The sequence below is a fragment of the Eptatretus burgeri genome, chromosome 2, assembly GCF_056783735.1.
Source record: "Eptatretus burgeri isolate ZD-2024b chromosome 2, Ebu_testis_v1, whole genome shotgun sequence".
Classification (NCBI taxonomy): domain Eukaryota; kingdom Metazoa; phylum Chordata; class Myxini; order Myxiniformes; family Myxinidae; genus Eptatretus; species Eptatretus burgeri.
In genome coordinates, this window is record NC_140962.1 from 95,999,893 (window position 1) to 96,024,603 (window position 24,711).

General features: G+C 45.3%; 2 protein-coding genes across 3 annotated transcripts in view; both read left to right on the top strand.

Moving 5' to 3' along the window:
- The window catches only part of LOC147032614 (calcium-dependent secretion activator 1-like), a 488,157-nt gene extending 465,864 nt beyond the window's left edge, over positions 1 to 22,293 (top strand). The window contains exons 29-30 of the mRNA XM_085850762.1: positions 16,864 to 16,968; positions 19,305 to 22,293. Coding sequence (XP_085706888.1) covers positions 16,864 to 16,968; positions 19,305 to 19,478 — 279 coding nt within the window. The 3' untranslated portion in view covers positions 19,479 to 22,293. The remainder of the gene's footprint in view (positions 1 to 16,863; positions 16,969 to 19,304) is intronic.
- Positions 20,547 to 22,293, top strand: LOC147032617 (uncharacterized). 2 transcript variants are annotated; one of them, XM_085870384.1, is made up of 2 exons: positions 20,547 to 20,818; positions 20,862 to 22,293. In XM_085870384.1, exons 1-2 carry the CDS (start codon positions 20,547 to 20,549, stop codon positions 21,601 to 21,603), a joined length of 1,014 nt encoding a protein of 337 aa, XP_085726510.1. In that variant the 3' UTR covers positions 21,604 to 22,293. The 2 variants fall into 2 exon arrangements, with proteins under 2 accessions (XP_085726510.1, XP_085726511.1); XM_085870385.1 differs by having other exon boundaries at positions 20,547 to 20,776.
- Positions 22,294 to 24,711: the final 2,418 nt, after the last annotated feature.

The window sequence follows — 24,711 nt, forward strand, 5'->3', positions numbered from 1 at the left end:
TCCCTCTCGACTCTCCAACTCCCCGGACTGACGAACACGGTCGCTTTTTATCAGCCCCGTAGCTTCGCCCTCTCATCTTTGACCCCCTCCCTTCGACCTTTCACCTCGCTCCCCATTGGCCCGAGAAAAAGTGGGCGTGAATGCTTTTTGATCCATAAATTTGCATATATCGATCGCCCTCCAACGCCCTGGGGCGGGGCCACCCGCCGCTCGCTCACCGATTGGACGGCAAAAAGTGGGCGTGTGTCGTTTTTGATCCGTTTTTGAAGCACAAAATCCGTGATTTTGTACACGCTGTTCGGCGCGCGCCCTGCACGAGTCCAACACCGGTACCCACAAGCGGCGCAAGAACGGTGGCGATGCGACGGTTGCGAGGTGTGACGTGAAGCGGGGCCGCGGTGGGTGGTTGATGTTGTGGTTGGTGGTGGTAACAATGGCGGTTGGTCCAAAATAAAGATAGTAAAAGAAAAACGGCTATCCTGAAGAGTCGCAGCACGCATAAATGACATGTATTCCCACTAGACAACGGGTTTGGGCCTAACTACACATATACTTACGGAGATATCTCACCTAAGGGACCTGAATGGTGGTTTGCGAATTTGGTAACCACAACACTACCCCCTCCCCTTTTTACAGACTCGTCCCGAGTCGTCAAATTTTCGTGTGCCATCATGTGTAGTTTTCCCCTAGTACATTTTACCTACGGATCCCTGAGTGCGACATTCATGGTATTCGTGTCCCCAAAATAAATAACCTGAGGGCTGCGTAACTACCTAAACAAACTCACTCACACGGACGACTTAAATAAAATTGCCGGCGCTAGGACAGACATGCCGGGGGCGCACTCATATGTGCAGTACATCTTACCTTAACTTACACATTTTACACTAAACCATGGCCCAGGATCATTGAACTCTGCCAAAAAGAAAGCAGTTAGCAGGGAGCCAGGCTGCCCGCATGCAGTCTCTGGCTCAAACAATGCAGGTGACAGGGAACGTGGCTGGCTGCTCACACGCAGTCCAAGGTCTTCCCTTTTGAACTGAACGCAGTGAACCACAACGGTGCATGGGCTGCACAACGCAGTCTCCGTGCCAGCTCAAGTGGCACACGCAATGAGCACAACGAATGGATGGATGAACACAAACACGGTGCACGGGCCGCCACTGCAGGCCCGTGTTGTAGCTGCCAACAGGGCAGTTCTCGCAGCTTGCAAACTGTTGCCTTGCGGATCCTGGCGCACATGGAAATGAACAGGGGGGGGGGGCAAAGCAAAAATTGAACGGGGGCTGGTGAACAGGGCAGTGGGCATGGCATGGCAAAGGTAGCAGGCAAACACAGCCCGCAGAAGAAGACCGTTTCAGGCAAACACAGCCGGCAGATGAACTGGCCGGCACAGGCCTTGAAGTACCACAGCTGCAGACGAAGTGGCCGGCACAGGCCTTGAAGCAAAACACGGCCAGCCGATGGCACAGGCCTTGCAGCAAAACAACAGCTGCCGATGAAGTTGGCCGGCCTCTGCCTTGAAGTAAAACACGGCCAGCCGATGAAGTGGCCAGCCTTTGCCGTTCAGTGGAGGTTGGTGGAGGGAGTGCGGTGGTGCTGGCCACTCGGAAGGCGGGCTCGGACCTACCTACCTGTCTCCCTCCCAACCTATCGCCTTTGCCTGTCACTGTACATACCCACTCCCTTAATTTGTCAAACCCCAATTTAGCCCCAACTTATTTTTTTGTTGTTTTTATTTTTACTCCCCCACTATAAATCGTCCCCTAACCCCCTTTACTGTCCTTGTTCGGCTAACCTATCCTGTCACCTAGCCTACTCCCAACCCCTACGTTCCCTTCCCGGAGGGGAATAAGGGAGAGCTAACGTCCTGTGTCGAGGCCCAACTTAAGCCTCAGAATGGCCTCCCCAGAGTTCGGCGATCTATAACCAAAGTGGGTCCAGCGGCCCACAACGAGAGCGAGGGGATGGATGGTGCGGAGGGGTACACTCCTAATCTACCCTAACCATTTAACTGTTAAACTACCCCGGGGCTTTCAACAAGTGCCTCTCGCTTAAACTATTGGTTCTAACAACCCAGATTCCCGTCGCCTGTGTTGGTGTCCTCACAATTTCGGGCCTCGCCCCCCAATTTTCTCTCCGTGCCCTCACACGGTCTCCTGGCTGGGACACGTGGCTCCCTTTGGCAGGCACGACCCTCTGCCGATTCTCCCGCTATGGCACCCCCGGGCACTACACTGCCTCCGAGCCTACCAGCTCCCTAACACCGGGGAGTGCCCCCCATGGCACCTCCCCTGAAACGCACACGTGGCAGGCCGGCCTCCCGGGCCCCTTTCCGAGGGTCACCCGTGCCCACAACACTGCCCACGCGGCCAATGGCGCCCCGGGCCCCCGCACCAAGCAGGCGCACCCGTGCCCACTACTCTATCCCGGCCCCCCATGGGCCCATGGCCTACCGCGGCCGACTAGCCTGGTGCCCGGGGTACCCACTCAGCGATACTCACCTTTCGCAGCCACGCTCCCAAGCCCGTCAACAGGGCTCCTGCACCCCTCCAAATGGGTCTCGAGCCTACTTTCCCACCAACAACAAAACGACCTCCATTTGTCAATTTGACTAACCCAGCTAACTCACTCTACACTGACCCCGGGGTCCCTTGGGCGGGAGTCACTCCTCCCCCCAATCACTCATCGCACCATGCATTCCCCATTCGCTCCACTCACACAGACCCGCTGGCCTCACTCACTCAACAAGTACTCACCTCACAACTCACCAACTCTTCAACACACTCACCGCTGAACTCTGCCATCCTTCTAACTACTTCCCCTAACTAACTCGTGCTCCCACGTCGTCCCTTACACTACAGCACGTTCCTTTTAACACTACGTAGCTAAACTACGTCCCCGCTACACATTCACAAGTCTGTCACTGTCTCCAAATCATAAAAATAATTTCCCATTTTATTTCCCAACCTAAAGCTCACTAAATCCCTCTACCTAATCCATTCCACGGACTCCATGAGGACTTACCCCTGCCCCATGAAGTCGGTCTCGCTAAGCTAACCCTTCCCCCTAACTAGTTTCCATCCTGTGCCCCGGGAAGGGGGTCTTCCACCCCTTGCCCAGGAATCCTGTGCACCCGAAAGTGAGGCTTGCTTTTTTTTATTTTTTTTTTTATGCGCAGCACCTGCGCGGCAACTCAGAGCTCGCGCACTTTGCACCTGCCCGTGACGTCATGCAGCTGCACGTGTTCCTCGTCCCTCCTTGGACGGTACCATCCGGCCGGGATACCCCTCCTGCCTGATTCCAACCCCACGTGCAGCCATGACGTCACCGTGCGCATAAAAAAAAACACAAGCCCCACGTCTCGAGGGGTTCCCCACGCGAACACATGTGCCTTGCCCGTTGGAGCTTAACACACACGATCGCGTGGAGAACCCGTCCGGTCCAAATCCGTTTACCTGCCTAAACTTTGTCCGTCCGCGGGATCGGCAAATCCACCGCTGGCGTTTCCGGACCGGGACTTCACTCTCGCAAGCGAGCACGTGGCGGTCTCGTGCGTTGCACAGCACGGACCGCGTGCTCACTGCTGGGTGAACCCGGCACGGTCCCCGAAACAACTACAACCGCTACCCGGCTTTCTCTCCTCTGTCGCCGTCTCCGTCTCCATTCCACACACGCATACCTGCGTGTTACGACGCACACAGTCCACTCCATTACATTCACACCGGGAGACGCGGCTGCGTGCTCCCGCATGCCAACCGACATCTCCCTCACATACCGCTCTCTCACACACACGGTCTCCCTTGCACACAGCGACCTTGCACACGGCCGTTCACTCACGCGTGCGGGGGCACTCACCCGCGGTTCCTCACTCATACTGGCCGTTTCACTCACACACACGGCCTCTTCCACACACGGTGCCTCATCCACACACGGCGTGCTGGGAAGCACGTACTCTGGCACAATCGCCACCTCACCACTCACACACGGGGTCGCTTCCACACACGGGGACGCACTCACACCTTGCACCACACACACAGGGACAACCACACTGGGGATTCGTGTCCCCACAAGGGTCTCCGGGGCTTCTATACCCCCCAAGCTCTCCGTGCACCTGTCCACAGCACCCGTCCCCTCAACCTCGCAAAGCACGACCGAACTCACCTGGTCGTGACTCGCCTCAAGGGGGCATACTCCCTCCCCTCGTTCCTGGAGGAGGCCATCCAGGTGCTCGCACTGGGTCTCTACACGCTCCGTGAGCTCAACCCCATTGTCCTCCACTACCTCCGTGTGTGTGCGTCACTTACCCCGTCTTCATCGTGTTGTCTCTCCTCTATTTTTTCTATCTCCCGTGTCTCTATACATTTATAAGTTTCTGTCGTCGTCACCTCGTGTCTCGTCTCACACGTTTTGGTCTCCCCATTTAATTTTTCCCTTTTGGTCACCGTCGATTCCTCTGTCACGACCCTCGCCCAACACGCCCCCCGAATTATTTTTTTACCCACCTCCACCGCGGGCCTGTCAGCCGTTGCACCCCCTTCCAGCTCGTTTGCTCCCACACGTGGAGTCGCCATTCCCAGCTCCCTGGTCACGGCCTTCATGCCCGCCTGCAGGCATCGGCCCATGTTCTGCATCTCACCCCGTAGCTCTTTCATTTCTTCCCTCATTTGCTGTGTATTCGCATCCATCGTCGTTTTCACTTCATTTGTATTTGTATCCATCTTTTCATTCATGCCTTTCATTTCGTTTTTCATATTCGCATCCATTTTTTCGATCATTTTCGCATTCATCTTTTCGTTCATTGCCGCCAGCATGGCGCATAGCTGGGCCATGTCGGATGCACTCAGCTGAGCTGTTTCGGCAAGGGTTGGGGAAGGGTTTTGGTGGAGAGGGGGGGGAAGGTGTCATACACCGCGGCCGCTGCCGCACCCATTTCGGGCTCTGGGTTCAGTTGGGCGAGTCCGTGTTCCTGCACAATCAACATTTCCTGCACGGGGATTCCATCCTGGACCATGGACTCTACATTACTACACATATACATTTCTAATACCCCCGGCTCCCGCTCGCCTTGAGACGCCATCTTGCTTCTCGTGAAGGGTTAATTTGAATCGCTCGTAATTTGGAGGGAATCGGGGGTCGCTTCTCTCACCCCTGGACCGATTCCCGTGAATTTAGCCGGAGACAGGAGAGCCCGTTTTCCTGTTCTCCGATACCAGTGCCGTGAGGAGGGCGATGGGTTTGTATCCCACTCCTGACACCAGTGTTACGGATTCGCGCCCGCCGGCGTGCGACGGCCACGTAACTCGAATCGCGGCACGTCGCCCACCGGACGGACAATCCAGTCGTGACCCTCTCGGACTAACGCCGGGAACCAGTCACGGGTGGACCTTTCGGTCTCACCGCGATCGAGCCAATCAGCCCCCGCGTGGGATAGGGTTGCTCGCCAAATTCGACCTACCTAAGTACCCACACGGAGGGTAGACCGGGCGATCGCACCTCGCCGCAGGTCGACTTCTGACACGGGCCACTTAAGCGACCCGTTCCGTACTATCGGGATAACCGAGCGGTGTTATCGTCGACCTCGACGGTTCGATTAATTATCGGGCGTATTCAGCCCACTACCAACCCTTTACGTGAAGCAAGATGAGGATTCAATGAAGGAAATGACGAAGCGAAGCGGGAAACAGTTCAACACAAAGCACATTTATTCGCGACGAACGGAAAGCACACATATTCAATTCCACCAAAAGCACACAGAAAAGAAAAACACAATTCAATTTACACAAAAAGCAAATGCGACAATGCAGATCTAATACCGATTACGCGAGCACACGGCAACACTTATACAATTTTACTTCACAGACGGCGCCGACAACACATACCCAAAACCAAGGAAAGAATACCCTCAAGGATGAGGCGGGCCTGAGGCCGAGACCGGGTCGGGCCTACCCGTCTGGTGATGAGACGCGGAGCGGCGATGGTGCCTCAACTCCGCGGGCCTCGCGGGCAGTGTCTGGTAGGGGGTGGGAAAGGGGCCCCCTTGGTCGCACTATCTCAGCGCGGGGGGAAACAGGAGGGGGTTGCTGATGCTCGGGGTATAGAGGATTTTTATTGCCCCGCGACGAGCGTCTCCACCTCGGCCAGGTCGCGCTGTCGGCCTCCCTGGGGTGCAGCTCCCTGCACGACGCGAGCACCCCCTCGTCTGCCCTCGCCGCCTCTCTACAGCTCCGTCCCCTCCGTTCCGACTCCAACGCACACGACGACTAGCTCCTTCTTGCCAACTCCACCGCCCGCGAAGTCTTGACTCTCTGTTCCCTCTCGACTCTCCTACTCCCCGGACTGACGAACACGGTCGCTTTTTATCAGCCCCGTAGCTTCGCCCTCTCATCTTTGACCCCCTCCCTTCGACCTTTCACCTCGCTCCCCATTGGCCCGAGAAAAAGTGGGCGTGAATGCTTTTTGATCCATAAATTTGCATATATCGATCGCCCTCCAACGCCCTGGGGGCGGGGCCAATTCGCCCCTCGCTCACCGATTGGACGGCAAAAAGTGGGCGTGTGTCATTTTTGATCCGTTTTTGAAGCACAAAATCCGTGATTTTGTACACGCTGTTCGGCGCGCGCCCTGCACGAGTCCAACACCGGTACCCACAAGCGGCGCAAGAACGGTGGCGATGCGACGGTTGCGAGGTGTGACGTGAAGCGGGGCCGCGGTGGGTGGTTGATGTTGTGGTTGGTGGTGGTAACAATGGCGGTTGGTCCAAAATAAAGATAGTAAAAGAAAAACGGCTATCCTGAAGAGTCGCAGCACGCATAAATGACATGTATTCCCACTAGACAACGGGTTTGGGCCTAACTACACATATACTTACGGAGATATCTCACCTAAGGGACCTGAATGGTGGTTTGCGAATTTGGTAACCACAACAATATATATATATATATATATATATATATATATATATATATATATATATATATATATATATATATATATATATATATATATATATATATTTGGGGCAGTTGGGATGATATGCTTTTAAAGAAGAAGGCCCTTCCAACCAAAAGTAAAAAACTAGATCGACTGTTGATTTTAGCAAAAGAGCCAGAGCAGACCCGGTTTCATGCAACGTTTCGCCGGCTTTGCAGCCGGCTTCATCATTCACAACAGACTATTGTGTTTATTGTGCCTGATGAAGCCGGCTGCAAAGCCAATGAAAGGTTGGCTGAGACCGGGTCTGCTCTCGCTTTTTTGCTCACATTGGCAGAGTCGATCAAGTTTTTTACTTTTGGTTGGAAGCGCTTTCTTCATATGTATCTTCCGGTTTAATCTGCAGTTGTTGAAGCATGCGAAAGACAGAACCATGAGTGAGGTGTAGTGCTCGGCATCTTTTTAATTAATGACCTCAATATCCCTCATCACCCGATAGCATGGCCTCTGCCCAGCATACTTGGACATTGCGGACAAAATGGACAATGAATGGCTTGTTCTATCATCGAAGGCTGACCAGGTGTCTTGTATGTTACGGGATCATCCCATTTCATACTTTCCCCGGACGCCTTTTCTGTCCATGCCATTTCCCACTGTCATGTCCATGAGGTGTTGATGTCCCTTCCCATTGGATGGGGGATTGGTAAAAGGGAACAGGGTGGAGGTGAGGGGAGGGGGTGTAGGATGGTGGTGGTGATATTAAGAGGGTGATGGGGGATTATGGGTGGATGGTGGAGGGCCTGACCTCACCTCACCTCACCTGTGTTGATAATAGATAATTATTTTCAGGTGCTCTTGTGTTAACTGCTGGGCAATGATTGCAGGTATTTTATTGACCATTTAAATCACCCATGCAGATGTGCTCGAAGCTGAGTGGAGACGGTGTTATCGTTAAGAGCGATGCCTGTTTCTTCCCCTTAATCATGGGTATGGCATCCTCTCTCAATCTTGGCAGATAACCACAAGATGGAGCCATCTCTGTTGTTTCATAACAGTGCTCTGTAACATGTTCGGAGCACACAAGCGAACATTTTCTCGACCCGATCCACACTCGGGTATTTTGGATAAACCTCGTCCAATTTATGGCAAACTTGAAGGGTCTTTCAGCCATTGGTGTCGCATGAAACCAGTGCCGGATTTAGGCATAAGCTAAACAAGCTACAGCTTAGGGCCTCATTATCCATAGGGGCCTCAAAAAATGTGAGAAGATGTGTAAAAATGTGTGAATGAGGCCTAAAGAACTGTTACCTTGGTGCGGGAAACCATCATGAAGAAAAATCGCCATTAAGCCCTCCTAACGCAGGGCGGTGGTACTTCAAACCAAATGAAAAATATTTAATCAGTAAATGCATTCATTTGAAAATACTTTGTATTTTCCACTTTTAATGCCTTGCTATTCAATAATTAAAAGACGTATATTTATTTTGTCGGGTATCATGAGCTAGATTATTTATCGTCGAGGTGGGCTGACTGTTTGGTGTCCCCTTTAATTATAAGGTCATAAAGGAAGTATGTGATTGGTAGAAAATGTAACATGAGTCTTGTTTTATTTTAGGAGTTTAAGGTAAGAACACAATTTAAGTAAGTCTTTATGATGTGGGTTAAATCTGTGTCTCTGTTAACTTGACCTTTTTGATAGTTTTATTGAAATCAATATATCTTGTCCTTTTATTGAATGTAAGTGTCCTTACCTGATTGCTCTTGAACGATTTATTTCCATTGCTGTTTGGTTTTTCACTAATTGTTCTTGCACATTTGCATAACTTAAAACGTGAGCTTTGGACTTTTGTCCAAAACATCCTTCAAAACGTGAACATCATACATAGCTCCAATGAAGTTTACACAAATCTACAAAGCCATGTCTTCACTACAGGCAAGTTGAAAATGTTGAGAGGAGTGGGATTCAGCTTGGGTATACCTCGTCGACCCTCCACCCTCTTCTTCTACCCTCCCCCTCCCTCCCCCTGTTCCTCCCTTCCCCTCCCCAGCTCAGAAAAGTGTTATGTCTTGCTTCTATTGTTTCCTGTCCGGTGATCAGCCAACCTCGGCCACCTGCTCCTAGTTCTCTTTTGTCGGCGGCCGAAAAAACAGACCGGAGAAGGCCTGGGCAAAAGGCCAATTTGACTGGGCACAATGGTCGCAAAAGAAGGCTCATTGGTTTTGCCAGGAGCTAAGCCGCGCGCTTGCTTGCATGCAGTGAAAGAGGCAATTTGTGCTGCATGGACGTGGGTGTGCAGATAAGTGCCATTGTGGTGGCACCTCACTAGACTGCCTGCGTTAGCTCTGTGGCCTCCGGCTGGGATTATATGCTTTTTCCTTCTTCCCCAGAGAGCTTAAACCATCTCCTGCTTTTGGGTGATTTTTTTTATCTTGAGAAAGGAATATTGCAAAATAATAAATCAATACAAGAAGTGCATAAAGACACTAGGGAGGGAGTAGTATATAAACAGTGCACGCATAGAAGTGTGTAGAGATTCAAAAGAAATGTTCTGCTTCCTTCATTCGACCCAACCACCAGCCTTAATTGTTCCTGCCTTATAGATTGCTTAGTTTCTCCGCCCTTTGTGTGTAATCCCAGCTTAGCAGAGCTCAACGGGTGGAGAGGGGGCATGTCAAACAGAGGAAGGGTGGGGAGAGAGAGCAAGGGTAGAGAGAAAGAAGGAGAGGAGCAGAGAGACTCATTATGTTGTGCTGTGGGAGCGAGCAGCCGCTTTTGTTAACAAGCGGTTCTTGGTATCGAGACCACATTCATGACTCCCCTCTTGCTATCCCCTTCCCCCAAAGCTAGCTCCACGTAATTAGTAGGGCTAGCTGGTGAGGAAATAGGTTGTTATTTTGGCATTAAGTCGTTGGTGAGGGGTAGAGAAGAGAGAGAATTGCAGCTGCGCCGGAGGAATTAGATGGAGGATATTTGGAACGAGGAAAAAATGCGGACCTTTCAAGCCAGATTGACTTTGTCGTAGAGGTTGGAGACAATGTAGCTCTGGATGGGGATGCACTGAAATGTAAGTTAATGAATGGGAGGTTCGATTGTTCTGTAGTACAAACCGGTTGGAATCTCCAGCATTTATCACTTGATATCACCGCATGTGGGTCAGGGTATTTTATCGACACAAAATAGGTTCCTTTTTGTTGATGATATCACATTATGAATCATTATTTTTGCAATGTAATGTTCAAAATCTATATCATTTAAGTTTGTTGTGAAAAAAAACAAAAAACATTTAAACAAAATGTTTTCCAAATTTTTTTGGAAACATGCTGCAACTCTCTTTCTGTCTCTGTCTCTCTCTGTCTCTCTCTCTCTCTCTCTCTGTGTCTCTCTCTGTCTCTCTCTGTCTCTCTCTCTGTCTCTCTCTCTCTCTCTCTCTCTCTCTGTGTCTCTCTCTGTCTCTCTCTCTCTTTCTGTCTCTCTGTCTCTCTCTGTCTCTCTCTCTCTCTGTCTCTCTCTCTCTATCTCTCTCTCTGTCTCTCTCTCTGTCTCTCTCTCTGTCTGTCTCTCTCTGTCTGTCTCTCTCTCTCTGTCTGTCTCTCTCTCTCTGTCTGTCTCTCTCTCTGTCTGTCTCTCTCTCTGTCTGTCTCTCTCTCTGTCTGTCTCTCTCTCTGTCTGTCTCTCTCTCTGTCTGTCTCTCTCTCTGTGTGTCTCTCTCTCTGTCTGTCTCTCTCTCTCTGTCTGTCTCTCTCTCTGTCTGTCTCTCTCTGTCTGTCTCTCTCTGTCTCTCTCTCTCTCTGTCTCTCTCTCTCTCTGTCTCTCTCTCTCTCTCTCTCTCTCTCTCTCACTCTCTCTCTCTCTCTCTCTCTCTCTCTCTCTCTGTGTCTCTCTCTCTCTCTCTCTCTCTCTCTCTCTCTCTCTCATTCAACTCCAGAAGGGCACAACTAAACATTTCAAATATAAGTTAAAATAATGGGAAGGAAAGAAATGAAGGAGTGAATAACTATCAGTAAAACTAAATTGATTTGTGGCATGAATGGAAAGGGTAGGGAAGGCAGACTACCTCTCTATACAAATGGTATACTTGGATCCAAGTCAAACCAAATGGAATTCATTTTGGAATGTGTGGGGAAAATACAACTTGGATGCTTGGAGAAATATACCTGATTACAATTGAAACACGAACAAACAGCTTTGCGTTATTCTGTCCACCTAATCTCTGAACCGAGTCTACGTGGAATCTTTTCCCTGGTTCGTTGTAATCTCTGTAGGTGGGTGTCAGTTCATAAGGCTCACTCAGAGCTCAAAGTATCCGTCTTCCTTGTTCAGGTTTTCATTCCAAGGACCAAGTTATGATTAGTGTTTGGAATTGGAAGTCAAAAGTCATGATCGATGTTTGATGTGTAAAACCAACTGATTCGTACAATCGATCAATGGTTGATCATTTAGATTTTCATGTTTTGCTAAGGGCATGTAATAAAGGAAACCATCATATGCAGTCCACATGTACAATGCCTATACAAAGTCTACACCCCCCTATCAAAATCTTCACCTTTTATTGCCTTATACCTGGAATTAAATTACATTAAATCAAACTTCTTCCACCTTTATTTACATTTACACATCATAACCCACAACTTCCAAGTGAAATACAAATTTTACAAATTTCAGAAAATTAATTCAAAATACAAAACAAGAATATCTTGGTTGGATATCTCACTATGTCTCTCTGAAAGGACCGTCTAGAAACACCTCCCACTCCCACCCCGCACCCATCTACTTTCTCAACAATCCTCTTGAAGAAATCCTTTCAATATTAGCTTTTGGTTCTCACTATCTGCCATGATCTTTCCTGGGAAAGCCACATTCCCAAGCTGGCCTCTAAAGCCAGTCACAGACTGGGCATCCTCCATCGTGCAAAGTCCTTACTTGGCACACCTGTGCTCCTGACCACATACAAAGCTTTAATCCACAACCTGATGGAGTGCTGCCCTCCCCTCTGGGCTGGTGCTCCCCATCTCACATTTCTTGGTTTTACGCTGTGGAAAACAAGACATTTAGGATCATTCGTATCTCCCGCAATGAGGCTCAGTCTTTGGGTCTCTCACTTTCTCACTGGAGGCAGATCGGTGGTCTTTCTGTCTCCTACCATCCCCTCTCCAACCTCGCTGCCGCCCCCAACCCCGGTCTGTCTGCGATATGTCTCCCTCATATTTCCGCAGGGTTCTCAAGGTCCGCTAGCAACCCCTTCTCATAAAACTACCAAAATCAAGAATCACTGCTCACCTTCATTCTTTCATTCCTCTTTTTTCCCCGCCTTTGGAACAAACTCACTCTTCAATCCCACTCTTTCCTCAAAGTCTTCAAAACAGCTGTTCACCACCATCTCACATCTTCCCCCATCCTAAATCTTGATCTTTTCTGCCCCCGTTAATCCACCCCAAACCCATCTTCGAATTATCTGCTTCCTTCCTGAAAGCCCCTGGAGTGTAAGGACCTCAAAGTCCTGATAGTGCCCATGTTGTTTACCCCATGTACCCTGCCCCATTCCTCTCCCTTCCACAGATCTCCTCATGTCTCTGCTCCCCACTGTTTTGTATTTACAGCTCCCGCCCCTCTTGTCTCCTGCTCCTTTTGTTATATGTTCTGTATGTTAGCTCTTATATGAGCCTCGACAGTGTAGAAAAAACAGTGTCTACCCCCCTTATAATAGCAATTGTAAATTAGCTCAGGTGTAACCAATCCACCTTCAAAATCACACCAAGTTAATTGGCCTCCACCTGTGTTAAATTGTCGTGATTCTGATTGTTTCAGAATAAAATCAGTTGTTCCTGTAGGATTCCTCTGCAGGGTAGTGCATTTCACAGCAAAGACTCAACCAAGAAAACCAAGGAGCTTTCAAAAGACCTCCGGGATAAAGTTGTGGAAAGACACAGATCGGGATGGGTATAAAAATATTTCAAAGGCCTTAAATATCCCTTGAAGCACAGTCAAGACAATCATTAAGAAGTGGAAGGCGTATGATACCTCCAAGACCCTGTCTAGATCAGGCCGTCCCTCCAAACTGGATGACCAAGCAAGGAGGAGACTGATCAGAGAAGCCACCAAGAGGCCAATGGCAACTGAAAGAGCTACATGCCTTTATGGAAAAGAGTGGTCAATGTGTGCATGTGACAACGATATCTCAAACACTCCACAAGTCTGGCCTGTACGGTAGGGTGGCAGGAAGGAAGCCATAACTCAAAAAAGCCCACTTTCAGTCTCATTTGAGGTATGCAAAAAAAAACACTCTGCAGATTCTGAAGCCATGTGGGAAAAAGGTTTTGTGATCAGACGAAACCAAGATGGAACTTTTTTTGCCAAAATGCCAAAACATTACGTTTGGTGCAAACCCAACACAGTACATCAACCAAAGAACACCATCCCTACTGTGAAGCATGGTGGTGGCAGCATAATGTCACGGCGATGTTACACATCAGCAGGGACTGGGGCGCTTGTCAGGATAGAAGGGGAAAGTGGATGGAGCAAAATACAGAAAAATCCCAGAGGAAAACCTGCTGCCCTCTGCAAGAAAGCTGAAATTGGGATGGAAGTTCACCTTTCAGCACCTGATAATGACCTGAAGCACACAGCCAAAGCTACACTGGAGTGGCTAAGGGATAAAAAGATAAATGTCCTTGAGTAGCCCAGTCAGAGCCCCGACCTAAATCCAATAGAAAATCTGTGGCATGACTTGAAGATTGCTGTCCATCAACGCTCCCCACACAACTTGACTGAGCTTAAACTGTTTTGTGCAGTAGAAATGGCAAATATTGCCCAATCAAGGTGTGAAAAGTTGGTCGAGACCCATCCCAACAGACTCACAGCTGTAAATGCTGTCAAATGTGCTTCCACCAAGTATTAACTCAGGGAATGGACACTTATCCAACCAAGATATTCTGGTTTTGTGTTTTTTAATTAATTTTCTAAAATTTGTGGAATTTGTTTTTCACCTGGAAGTAGTGGGTTACGATGTGTAAATAAAGGGGGGGAGCGTCTGATTTAATGCAATTTTATTCCAAGCTATAAGTCAACAAAGTGTGAAAATTTTGAAAAGGGGTTCACACTCTGTCGGCATTGTCGGTACCATTGTGGACATTCGACCTGTGACACATGTGCAACAAACAGACTTTTGCACATCAACATTTCACTTTGTGGCAGGTCCCAGTCCTGTATTTTTTAGAAAATAAAACTTTTCCAAACTGATGATCTTGCACTTTTTTTCTGGTGTACGAGTAGATTTGCTTGTTTCAATTCAAAGTTTTCCCCATTTGTATCCTCCTTTCATGCCATTACTGTGCACAACATACACACAGTGTCACTGACCGTCATTGGTTGATATTAGCTAGTCAGGTGGTGTGTTTTATAACCACACAAGCCCACTCATTGCTAGTTGAGTAAATACCAGGAAAGCTGATAGACAATTTGCTAAACATGGTTTTAAAAGATGCGTGAATAAATGTTTTCAGTGTGAGTTGCCTCCGTATTTGTAAGCATATCAATTGTTCCATTCCTAAGTTGAAAATAACCAATCATTGAACTTGATTTAACAGAAGAGCATTGCTTGTGATGTTGAAGCACTCTCATGAAATTTTCAGCGCTCATGCCTTGATCATCATGCCCTTTGTGTTTAACGAGATGTGTACATGAATATGAATGGAGGTGTGTGTGTGTGTGTGCGTGCATGCGTGCGTGCGCGCACGTACGCACGTGCACATACATACAATAGGCTTGGATGTTGTCGGTCCTCTAACAGTAGCACTCCTTTGTGAAAGTGTTCTTTGAGAGTTCGTACAAGGTATGACCACGTGTACGTATCACTATTTCTGCAGAAATGCACAACACGTTTTACTGTTTTAGAAATCAAATTGTCAATAATAATTCACAACAAAATAACACTGACAAACGAGATGAGCGATATTATCAGGACGTCCTGATACTGATAACCCATGTGTATGCATGTAAGTGTCTACTTCATTCAGGAGTAACTTACTTGAACGACATCACTTCTGCTGGCAGAGCCGCAGAGCAGCGATTGTGCTGGAAGTCAATTGGCAGTGATTTTGAAATTGCAAATTATACCTTTGTGACTTGTGTTATCTTTGTTAGTTGATACTTGTGTTACTTGATACCTTTGTGAGTACACCAAACTCAACATTAGTGGCTTAACAATATTCATAAACATATTGAAAATTATGTAACTGCCCTTGAAATCAATGCTGCATTTTTTTTATTATTTGGCGTTGCCGACTGTGAATAAAAAGGCCGAGGGAGGATTTGATGAAAACACCACTTTTTAAAAGTTCCCAACAATCACTAAATTTACTTTGCATGGCAAGACCATTTGGAGATCAGCATACTGATGTCAGGGAAAATAATAATTCCCCAAATGTCACCATTTATTCACCTATATTCTATTTGCACCCCATAAACAAAGTTGTCATTTTGTTGTCTGAACATATTTTTTTAACCAAGGAAAGCCTTTCCTAGATTCTACATTAAAATTTTCATCTTCATTCTTTTCAGCCGAACGTTACATATTTTCCTAATGTACACCAACCCTGGTTATGCACATAAACATTGCTATGACTATGTACTCTCTGATGAACATCGTACTGCAAGATACTGAGTCAAATTAAAGCTGAGCCTATGGTGAGCATAATTAAAGTCAGCTATGGTTAGAACAGGTCCATGGAGCAATTTATATTGCTTGGAGTGAATCATGCATTAAATTTCAAACCACTAGTATGTGAAATCAATGTGTAAACCAGAGCGGCACTGGTAGAATGCATAGTCTCGCCTCGTGCATTCAATCTGAACGAAAATACCATCTTTAACTGAACACACTACGATTATGGCTCACAATATTATGGCCTATATACTCATGTCATCAATGCACCCTATTACGGCACATAGTTTGTTGGCATGGGTTATGAATGTCATAAATTTTATTATTCACTCGTATCCGGTCATAGATCAGATATAAGAAGTTTCAGATATTTTTGGATAAGTATTTCAACTCAACCAATTATGGCTGAAATACCACTGCTCCGATGACATCATCATTATCACCATATATACCTACCTCATGGTGAGTTGTTGACAAATACCAAGTTTCAATTTTCTTCGTTGAGTGGTTGCAGAGAAAATGATGTCCAATTTTTTTTCTTTTAATCCAATGCAGCTGCCATGCCATGTGACCTATGATGTCAGAGATCAACATAATATTCTCCATGGGGAGTCCTCCTATGTTTAAAGTTTCACATCGATCATCACAAAGCAGTTGCAGAGAAAACAAATTTAAAATATATAGATGCGGGGACACGCACGCACGCACACACGCACGCATCCCCTTCGGGGCAAGGCTAAAAGAAGAATATTTTGACAATAATTGAGAAAATATCTGCAAAAAGTTGACAACCATCTATGTTTTTTAGAACATAATGTCGAGATGCCTTAAGTATGTTCGATGAAGTATTTTCAGGTCTTGCACTCGAATTTCCGGAGGTTCATAACATCACTCAAAATCCAGCAAAGCAATTGAAGCTTCGATATCAAAAGACCACATGTCCACATTTTGTCATAAACTAAAACTTGTTTCACCGAGCTGCACCGTTGAGGGTTGGTATCCTTAAGCGGGGTAGCCTGTTTGCTTGCATTCACCGGTGGACGCTTGAGATACCATGGTGGCTTTCAAAAATAGTCAGCCATTGTGTGCTGAAACCCTGCCCAAAATTCTTGCTGGCAATGATGCAACTATAGTTCCCAATTCGTAATTGTATCTCAGTCCAATTATGCATTAACTACAATATAATTTGAAACCAAACGTTCTTGTTTCTCCCACATCCTTGACCTTTCCTTTATCACACCTTATGTTGATGCTTCCTCTAACCCAACAGCAATGGTACACGAGCTGTATGACGACTGTTTGTACGTGGCTGTCTGATCGCATGGAGATTCAGCTTCACGTGTATCAGCTCAAGATTCTCATCCGCATTGTCAAGGTGCGTGAAATGTCTTTGTTACCTTTGACTCTTTCCTTTGCCTGATCCATCGACCATCGCAAATTGTGCCTTGAATTTGTCACATTCATTCATTCACTCACTCCTTCCTTTACCACTCCGGTTTTACTCCAAGCATCTGAAGTTGGCGCATCTGAATTTTATTCCCCCAAACAACAGGAATGCCATTACAAATTGTGATCCTGGAGATGTGCAGTTTGGACATTGCATCATAGAGTGCTCTGTCCATCAAAGGGATTGTTAAGCCAGATGCCCCAAATGCTAAAACTTGCTTATAGACTTAAAATATTCCATACACACCCAAATTTCCAATTTCCTGCTATGATTTTCCATCCGAAATGAAGATCGGCGAGACTGCAACGGCAATCTGCCAAGTGTATATTCTTTGTCCAGCAAGCATCTGCAGCTGTACCTCCTCTCCTAGTGGAGAATGGGACTTGTCAGATCAGAGGAACATCCTTTTTGTAATTTTATAACATTTAATAATAACTTGTGAAAATAGTTTTGCAGTGTCAAAGTTTTTTAAACTGTTTGGTTTAAAATATTGAACTTATATCGGCCTCACTATCATCTCGGTCTTTTCTTGGGCTGACAACTTATAGTAAGGGGAGCCCAGGCCATAAAATCCTGATAGAGTTGGGGATGGATGCTATACTTTGTTTGAATGTATTTTTTGGTAGATATAACCATTCCTCATAGATTCTATGTTTTCTGCTCAGCAAAAGCTCTTGTGAAATCAAGTGATGTCCCAAACTTTGAACTTTTGCATGTAACCATTTTGGCCAAAAATATAGAAGGAGGGGAAATAGGTTATGGATTTACATTGGGTCAGCTTTCAAGAAAGCATACATATAGGCATCAATAGAAATGTCTTAGCCCAAGCTACAATTTGCTCGTAAAATTGGTTTGATTACATTATTGATGATGTCATTAGAGGTCAAAAGGTCACCGATTTGGAAGGGAAGTGAAAGTCAATGTTTCTTGTCAATATATTTCCCCATTTCAGTTCAGACATACCAGAAAAGTTAGAATTTCAAAGATGCTATTTATATAAGAAGACATATAGACAAAGTTTTTAATATCAAGAAAGTTTACAAAAGGCACATAGTTGTTATTTCAAGCCCTTTCAACTGAAAGGGGAAATTTGGAAAAAATTACCAAAATTGAGAAATTCCAAGCAACCCAGATAGCCTTCATTTCTTCTCATTTTATGGTGCAACAGCTTTGATTCTAACTCTATCCAGCTTCATCGTGTATTCAATAACAATTTTAAATCAGATAATAACACTTTTGGCTGTAATTTGGGAATATAATTATTTTGATTACATAATTGATGACGTCACAATCTTTAAAGGTCATCGATCTTAAAGGGAAGTGAAATTCTAGGTACCTCTTCAATAATATGACTGAAATGTCACTAAAGAAGGTAAACTCATGAACAAAGTTTTTGATAGCAAGATATTCAGTGTCACATCTGTGCATTCTGTCAGTTGGATTCTCTGAAATTATAGCTGGCTCAAAATTATTGGAATCTCCCATGATGAAGCTGAAACACAAGATCTGTTACTTTTACCTTACATGTGGGTTGGTGGTCTCTCTTTTCTACAATCTATTCTCCAACATTGCTCCCTCCACTCTCTCAACCCTCCCCAGCAATTCCAGGATGTGAGTGTTCTTCCAGTAACTCCCTTCGAGTTAAACTTCCAAAACCCAGACTGACTGCGCACCTCAACTCTTTTATTCCTCAATTCTCCTGTCTATAAACCGCCTTTCAGAGGCTGTTCTGTTTCACTCTTCCCTCCAAGACTTCAACAAAGCAATGCACCGCCATCTCTTGTCATCCACAATTCTTACCTCTGAACTTTTTTACCCCATTAACCATTCCTAACTCATCCATTTTACGAGTGGGCTTCAGTTTCTTCCCCTCATCCCTCTCCTCTTTTCCTGATCGTTAATGTCCTTGATGTTTATCCCACTGACAGTTCTATCTCACTCTCCCATGAGCTTTACCCCTGCAAAGAAAAATGAAAAAAGACATATTGATATGTCACTAAATGAAAGCAGGAAGAGAGAGCTGGGTAATGCTTTTTCTGTTCACAATATTATAAAGCTTTGGAGAAGTTGAGTGAGTTTCATAGAAGTTGAATATCTCTGAGTTGAGTTTGCTGTATTGCCCCGAGATATATAATTTGCCCCATTAAGTAATGTGGTTAATTTAGTCATCATCCCTGTACTCTTCCCACTGCCCTGATTCATTCCACCTTTCTTCACCACATTTCATGTTTTTTTTTTTTTGTCTTCTACCATTCTTCTTGCAGAAGATGTATCGAGACTTTCGCCTCCAAGGGGTTTTGGACGGCACACTCAACAGCAAGACGTACGAGACTGTGAGGAATCGCCTGGTAATGGAGGAGACCTCAGCATCCGTGAATCACAGTGTGGCGCTGCAGGGGGTCACCATGTATGACAGTGATGAAGAAGACGATAATTGAAGAATCTAAATTGGTGAAGATGCATTGTCATTAAAATCTCCATAGATTATCTAACTTCAGTTGCAGTTGAAGTGAGACCATGGTGAGTTTTCCATCATGAATTTAGGATTATGGAGGATTTGCTTTCCATCATGCTTCCTTCAAAAGGTCCCACTTCTTGCTCCTGCTTTTTTGCGACAACTCAGGACCAGACATTCTGGAAGGGTCGGCTTATTGTACGTTGCAATTTGACTTGACCTAGCACACGGGGCTCTGTGATTCATCGACACAAGTGGTCAATCTTGTATCTTACTCCTTCCTCATGATTATTCCTTTACAGATGTCTATATTTTATTCATTTCCTCTCTATGTATCACTGATCCTTTGCATATATTTTTCTTTACCTTCAGAGTTGCATTTCATTCCTGAGACTACACATAACCAAGCATAATAAGGTAGCTGAAGATATCTCCATCAGCAAAGTTAGGGCTGATCCAGGCTACGATGCCAGGTTATCACGCTATGTGCTATTGACTGCAAATGCAGCATAAGTTGCAGTAACCATTACCGTGGAGTGATCTAGAATAGATTCTGCACTTTGCAGGACGATTTCTGTGTCCTACATGTAAGTTTATTTGTGTCCTACATGTTAGTTTATTTGTACTGTGCGCCTGGAGAAAGTTGCACTTAAGGCTTTTTGCATTCTTGAATTGGGTTATGGGATTAAGTGGTGAGAGTGATTGCAATTTAGGGATCCAGTCTTGCAAAAATTCCTGACAAATTGCATGACCCTTTGCATGCCGAAGAGGGAGAGTTCAAGAAGCTGATGGTTCAACACGATACATTCATGAAGTTGCAAATGGTGCTGGTGTGCATTCTACTTGTTTGGCAATGAAGCTTTGCAATCGGCTTTCATTCGCGTCACTAAGTATAGAGCCACATTGAAGGTGCCTAATTTTAACTTCAAAACTTGCAAGCACAAGCTTCTGTGATCATCAGTTCAGTTGCACCTGGTTCATGTCATCCTGCTGTCATAAAGGAGCACTCTTTGCACATGCAAGTACACTGCGCTTAATTGAGCACTTATGAATGCATCATTTTAAGGCTATCCTTCACAATGCGAGCGCATACCTGGCCCCATCCATTCTGCCACTTTTTCACTCGTGTTGCCCCTGTGTCATCACCAATTACTTCCCCAGTGCCACCTCCCCTTTCTTCCCCTTTACCACTCGCCACCCTTTCTTCCCCAGTACCAACCCCCCTTCATTCCTCAGTTCTGCCCCTCTTTCTTCTCCAGTGCCAACCCCTTTCTTACCCAGGTCCTCCCCTTTCTTACCCAGGTCCTCCCCTTTCTTACCCAGGTCCTCCCCCATCTTCTCCAGTACCAACCCCTTTCTTACCCAGGTCCTCCCCTTTCTTACCCAAGTCCTCCCCTTTCTTACCCAAGTCCTCCCCTTTCTTACCCAAGTCCTCCCCTTTCTTACCCAGGGCCTCCCCTTTCTTACCCAAGTCCTCCCCTTTCTTACCCAAGTCCTCCCCTTTCTTACCCAAGACCTCCCCTTTCTTACCCAAGACCTCCCCTTTCTTACCCAGGTCCTCCCCTCTCTTACCCAAGTCCTCCCCTTTCTTACCCAAGTCCTCCCCTTTCTTACCCAGGTCCTCCCCTTTCTTACCCAAGTCCTCCCCTTTCTTACCCAGGTCCTCCCCTTTCTTACCCAAGTCCTCCCCTTTCTTACCCAAGTCCTCCCCTTTCTTACCCAAGTCCTCCCCTTTCTTACCCAAGACCTCCCCTTTCTTACCCAAGACCTCCCCTTTCTTACCCAAGTCCTCCCCTTTCTTACCCAAGTCCTCCCCTTTCTTACCCAAGTCCTCCCCTTTCTTACCCAGGTCCTCCCCTTTCTTCCCCAGTGCCGCCGCCTTTCTTCCGCAGTGTCTTAGTGGTCTTACCCTTTCTGCCCCAGTACCAACCCCTTTCTTCCCCAATGCCACTCCTTTCCAGCCTTTTCCCACCCCTTTCATTAGTTTTTTACATTTCTTTGCCCTTTCACTCATCTCTTGCCTTCTTTTCTCCACACTTTTTGCCCTTTTCTCCACCCCTTTGCACCCCCTTTCTTCACCCCTTTTTCCCTTTTTCCTCACTTGCTGACATCTTATTAAGCATGACTTTGAGTTTTCTGATTTGGCATCCCTTTGTTCATCAGCATATTTTGCTCATTTTTAATTATATGGTTTGATGTATATATATATATATATATATATATATATATATATATATATATATATATATATATATATATATATATATATATATATGTCAGAAGGAAAGACCTTTGGAGCTCTTTCTGCTTTTGTTTGAGCTTTCCAAAATCGGTTTGATGAAAAATAGACCTGTCCTGGAGGTAGATGGCTCTCTGAGAAATGCCACTTGCTTCAACAAGCACCAAATAAACCCTTTTTATTTTAATTTCTTTTTGCACTGCGCTTTGCACAAATGACCTCTATAACATCAAAGCTGTATTTAGGAATGAATTATTTCTATTTATCCATGGATAATTATACATACCAAGTTGTTTAGCGGAGATGTTTACGTTTAATGTTTCCAAATAACCTCTGCTTTTGTCCACAACAGTCTCTGTCCAAACTTAGGGTCTGAAACCCCGGCTGTCCAAGCATTCTTGAATTCCAGGATGAGCTGCTATGTTTGTACTGTTTTGCACGTATCGTTGCCTGCAGTCATTTGTCCTCAGTTATCCTGTATACCGTTTGTACATAGACACTGCATCCTGTTCTGACTTTAATAAAACCATCAGGACTGCCTGGTCTTCCGGCAACTTAATGGCTGTCTGCTGAAATGATATACGTATTTCCAAAAATGTTACCACTGCTGCTTGCTTTGTGGATATTTTTTTATTAAATTTGCTGTCTTATGTAGTCATCAAATGTTACACAAGTTAGACGTGCATACAGTAGAATCTGGATAATAAGTGTATGTGCTTATTTTTCAGATTCAGTGGAACACATATTTGTTCCAGATGCACTTATATTTGAAAAATCCATGACATGTGCTTATAATGGTAAATGTTCTTAAAAATGGCTACATAGATATGAGTTTTTACGTTATTTTAATTTTAATTATCCGTTCCTCGGAAGCAAATACTAAATACACTTTCAGTCCTCGAGCACTCCGCAAACTCCGCAACTCCGTTTAAACTCCCCAACAAGTTTGTTTTCCATCCGTTTAAACTCCCCAACAAGTTTGTTTTCAATCCGTTTAAACTCCCCAACAAGTTTGTTTTCCATCCGTTTAAACTCCCCAACAAGTTTGTTTTCCATCCGTTTAAACTCCCCAACAAGTTTGTTTTCCATGTCCGGGTGAAAGGCCCATCTTCCGCTCCCTATCATGTTTAAACCTTTCTCACTCTGAACATTTATTTCCTCATTCTTCAGCATTCACATCAAAGTCTTCGTGTTAAGTCCAACTTTATGACACGTCTGTTACTGGTTCTTACAAGAATTGTAAAACGTGATAATCTCGATCTTCTTTTCATGGGTGTATGATTGACGCTTCACTTGTGTGTCCATTTTGATCGTGATGTAAAACATCCTTTCAAGACCATTGATAAAAAAAAATACATTGTTTTCGATGTACAACTCTTGTAAGTACCAGTATCAGACATATAAGAAATTTGGACTTAAAGTTTATGTGCCAATAAAACACGTAATACTGCAGTGTTTGAGTTGATAATAATTTCAGTTTTCAAAGCCTTACTCTGACGTTTTTATATGCACTTATTTTTAATGGAGAAATAAAATAGGAAGGCCCGTGTGCGCTTATTTTTAATGTGCGCTTATATTCGCACACACTTATTATCTAGACTCGACTGTAACATAGGTAATGGTGTCATACAAATTAATCGTGAATCTGAGCAATTATTGCCAAGCCTGTGCCTTTTGCCATACCCATGACATTTATCCACACCTACCATCTTTGTAACTTCATCAAAGTTCTTGATTATGTGATCCATCACACATGATATGTTGCATATAAGTCTATAAAAAGGTCTTGCATTTCGCTGCAGAAAATTAGAGGGTGTTTCAATCGGTTTAAAATGTTTTTTTTTGTCTTTTGATATCTCGATAGTGTTCATTGATTATAGTGTTCATAGAGTCACTTTGGTTACTATTGAAGATGTATGAATTACCTGAAGATATAATCAAAATGATTAACCCTTTGAACCCTGAGCTCCTTGGAATTTTGGCCCCTGCACCCTGGGCTCCCTGGAGAAAAATCCGGCTGCTCGAGTATATGGAGGTTTGAATAGCTGCCAGTAAAATGACCACTTGGGTATATAGAAGTAGGAATAGTGGCCGGTTTACCAACCGCTCAGGAATATGGAAGTTTGAATAGTGGCTGGTAAAACGGCCACCAGGGTTCAAAGGGTTAACATAAACCTGTCTAATTACTGTTGGAAAATGAGTTGGCAAAAGAATGCATCCTTGCTTCACACCTGTCTTTCCTGGAAACCATGGTGACAGTTTACTATCATGAATTACACTGCAGGTGAAGCCTTCATCCAGGATTTAACCCCTTTGAACCCTGGCAGCCGTTTTTACCAGCCGCCATTCAAACTTCCGTATACACGAGTGGCCGGATTCTTCTCCAGGGAGCCCAGGGTGGGGGAGCCAAAAGTCCAAGGAGCTCAGGGTTCAAAGGGTGAAAGACAGCGAAAGGAAAAGAAACAGGTATCGAATGGATGGCCAATAAAGTTGTAGAGGATTTGGACTCAGTCGACGATTTATCTCAAATGTATTTGAAAAGTTTCAAGAGAAGACAAAATGTTTTGCGAGAAAAGCAAGAAAAGTGGACTTGAAAATTAAGGTCACCAAAGCTAAAGTGATGCGATTCAATACTGAACCTCAGGATGATCTGCGTCTGAAAGGAAATAACATCGAAGATGCAGAAACATTTAGGAACAATATAGGATAAAAAAGGAAAAACCAAAAACATATTGAGACCAGTATCAATAAAGAAAGAAACAGCATTAATTGGTCTCAACAAAGTATGGACAAACAAAAATTCTATATTTAACTAAAATGAGAATATTCAATTCCACATAAAGTCAGTTCTTTTGTCTGCTGCAGTGTGCTGGAAGACGACCAAAAAGATGGAGGTCAAACTTCGAGGATTTCAGCAGAGATATTTGAGGGGAATTGAAAGGGTTTCTGGCAAAAAAAGAATCACAAATGAGGAAGC

Excerpts from the sequence above, each read along its gene's own strand:
- LOC147032617 (XM_085870384.1), top strand. The coding sequence starts at position 20,547 with ATGCATCATTTTAAGGCTATCCTTCACAATGCGAGCGCATACCTGGCC. Across the intron at positions 20,819-20,861 it reads TCCTCCCCTTTCTTACCCAG|GTCCTCCCCTTTCTTACCCA; the intron begins GTCCTCCCCCAT and ends TTTCTTACCCAG.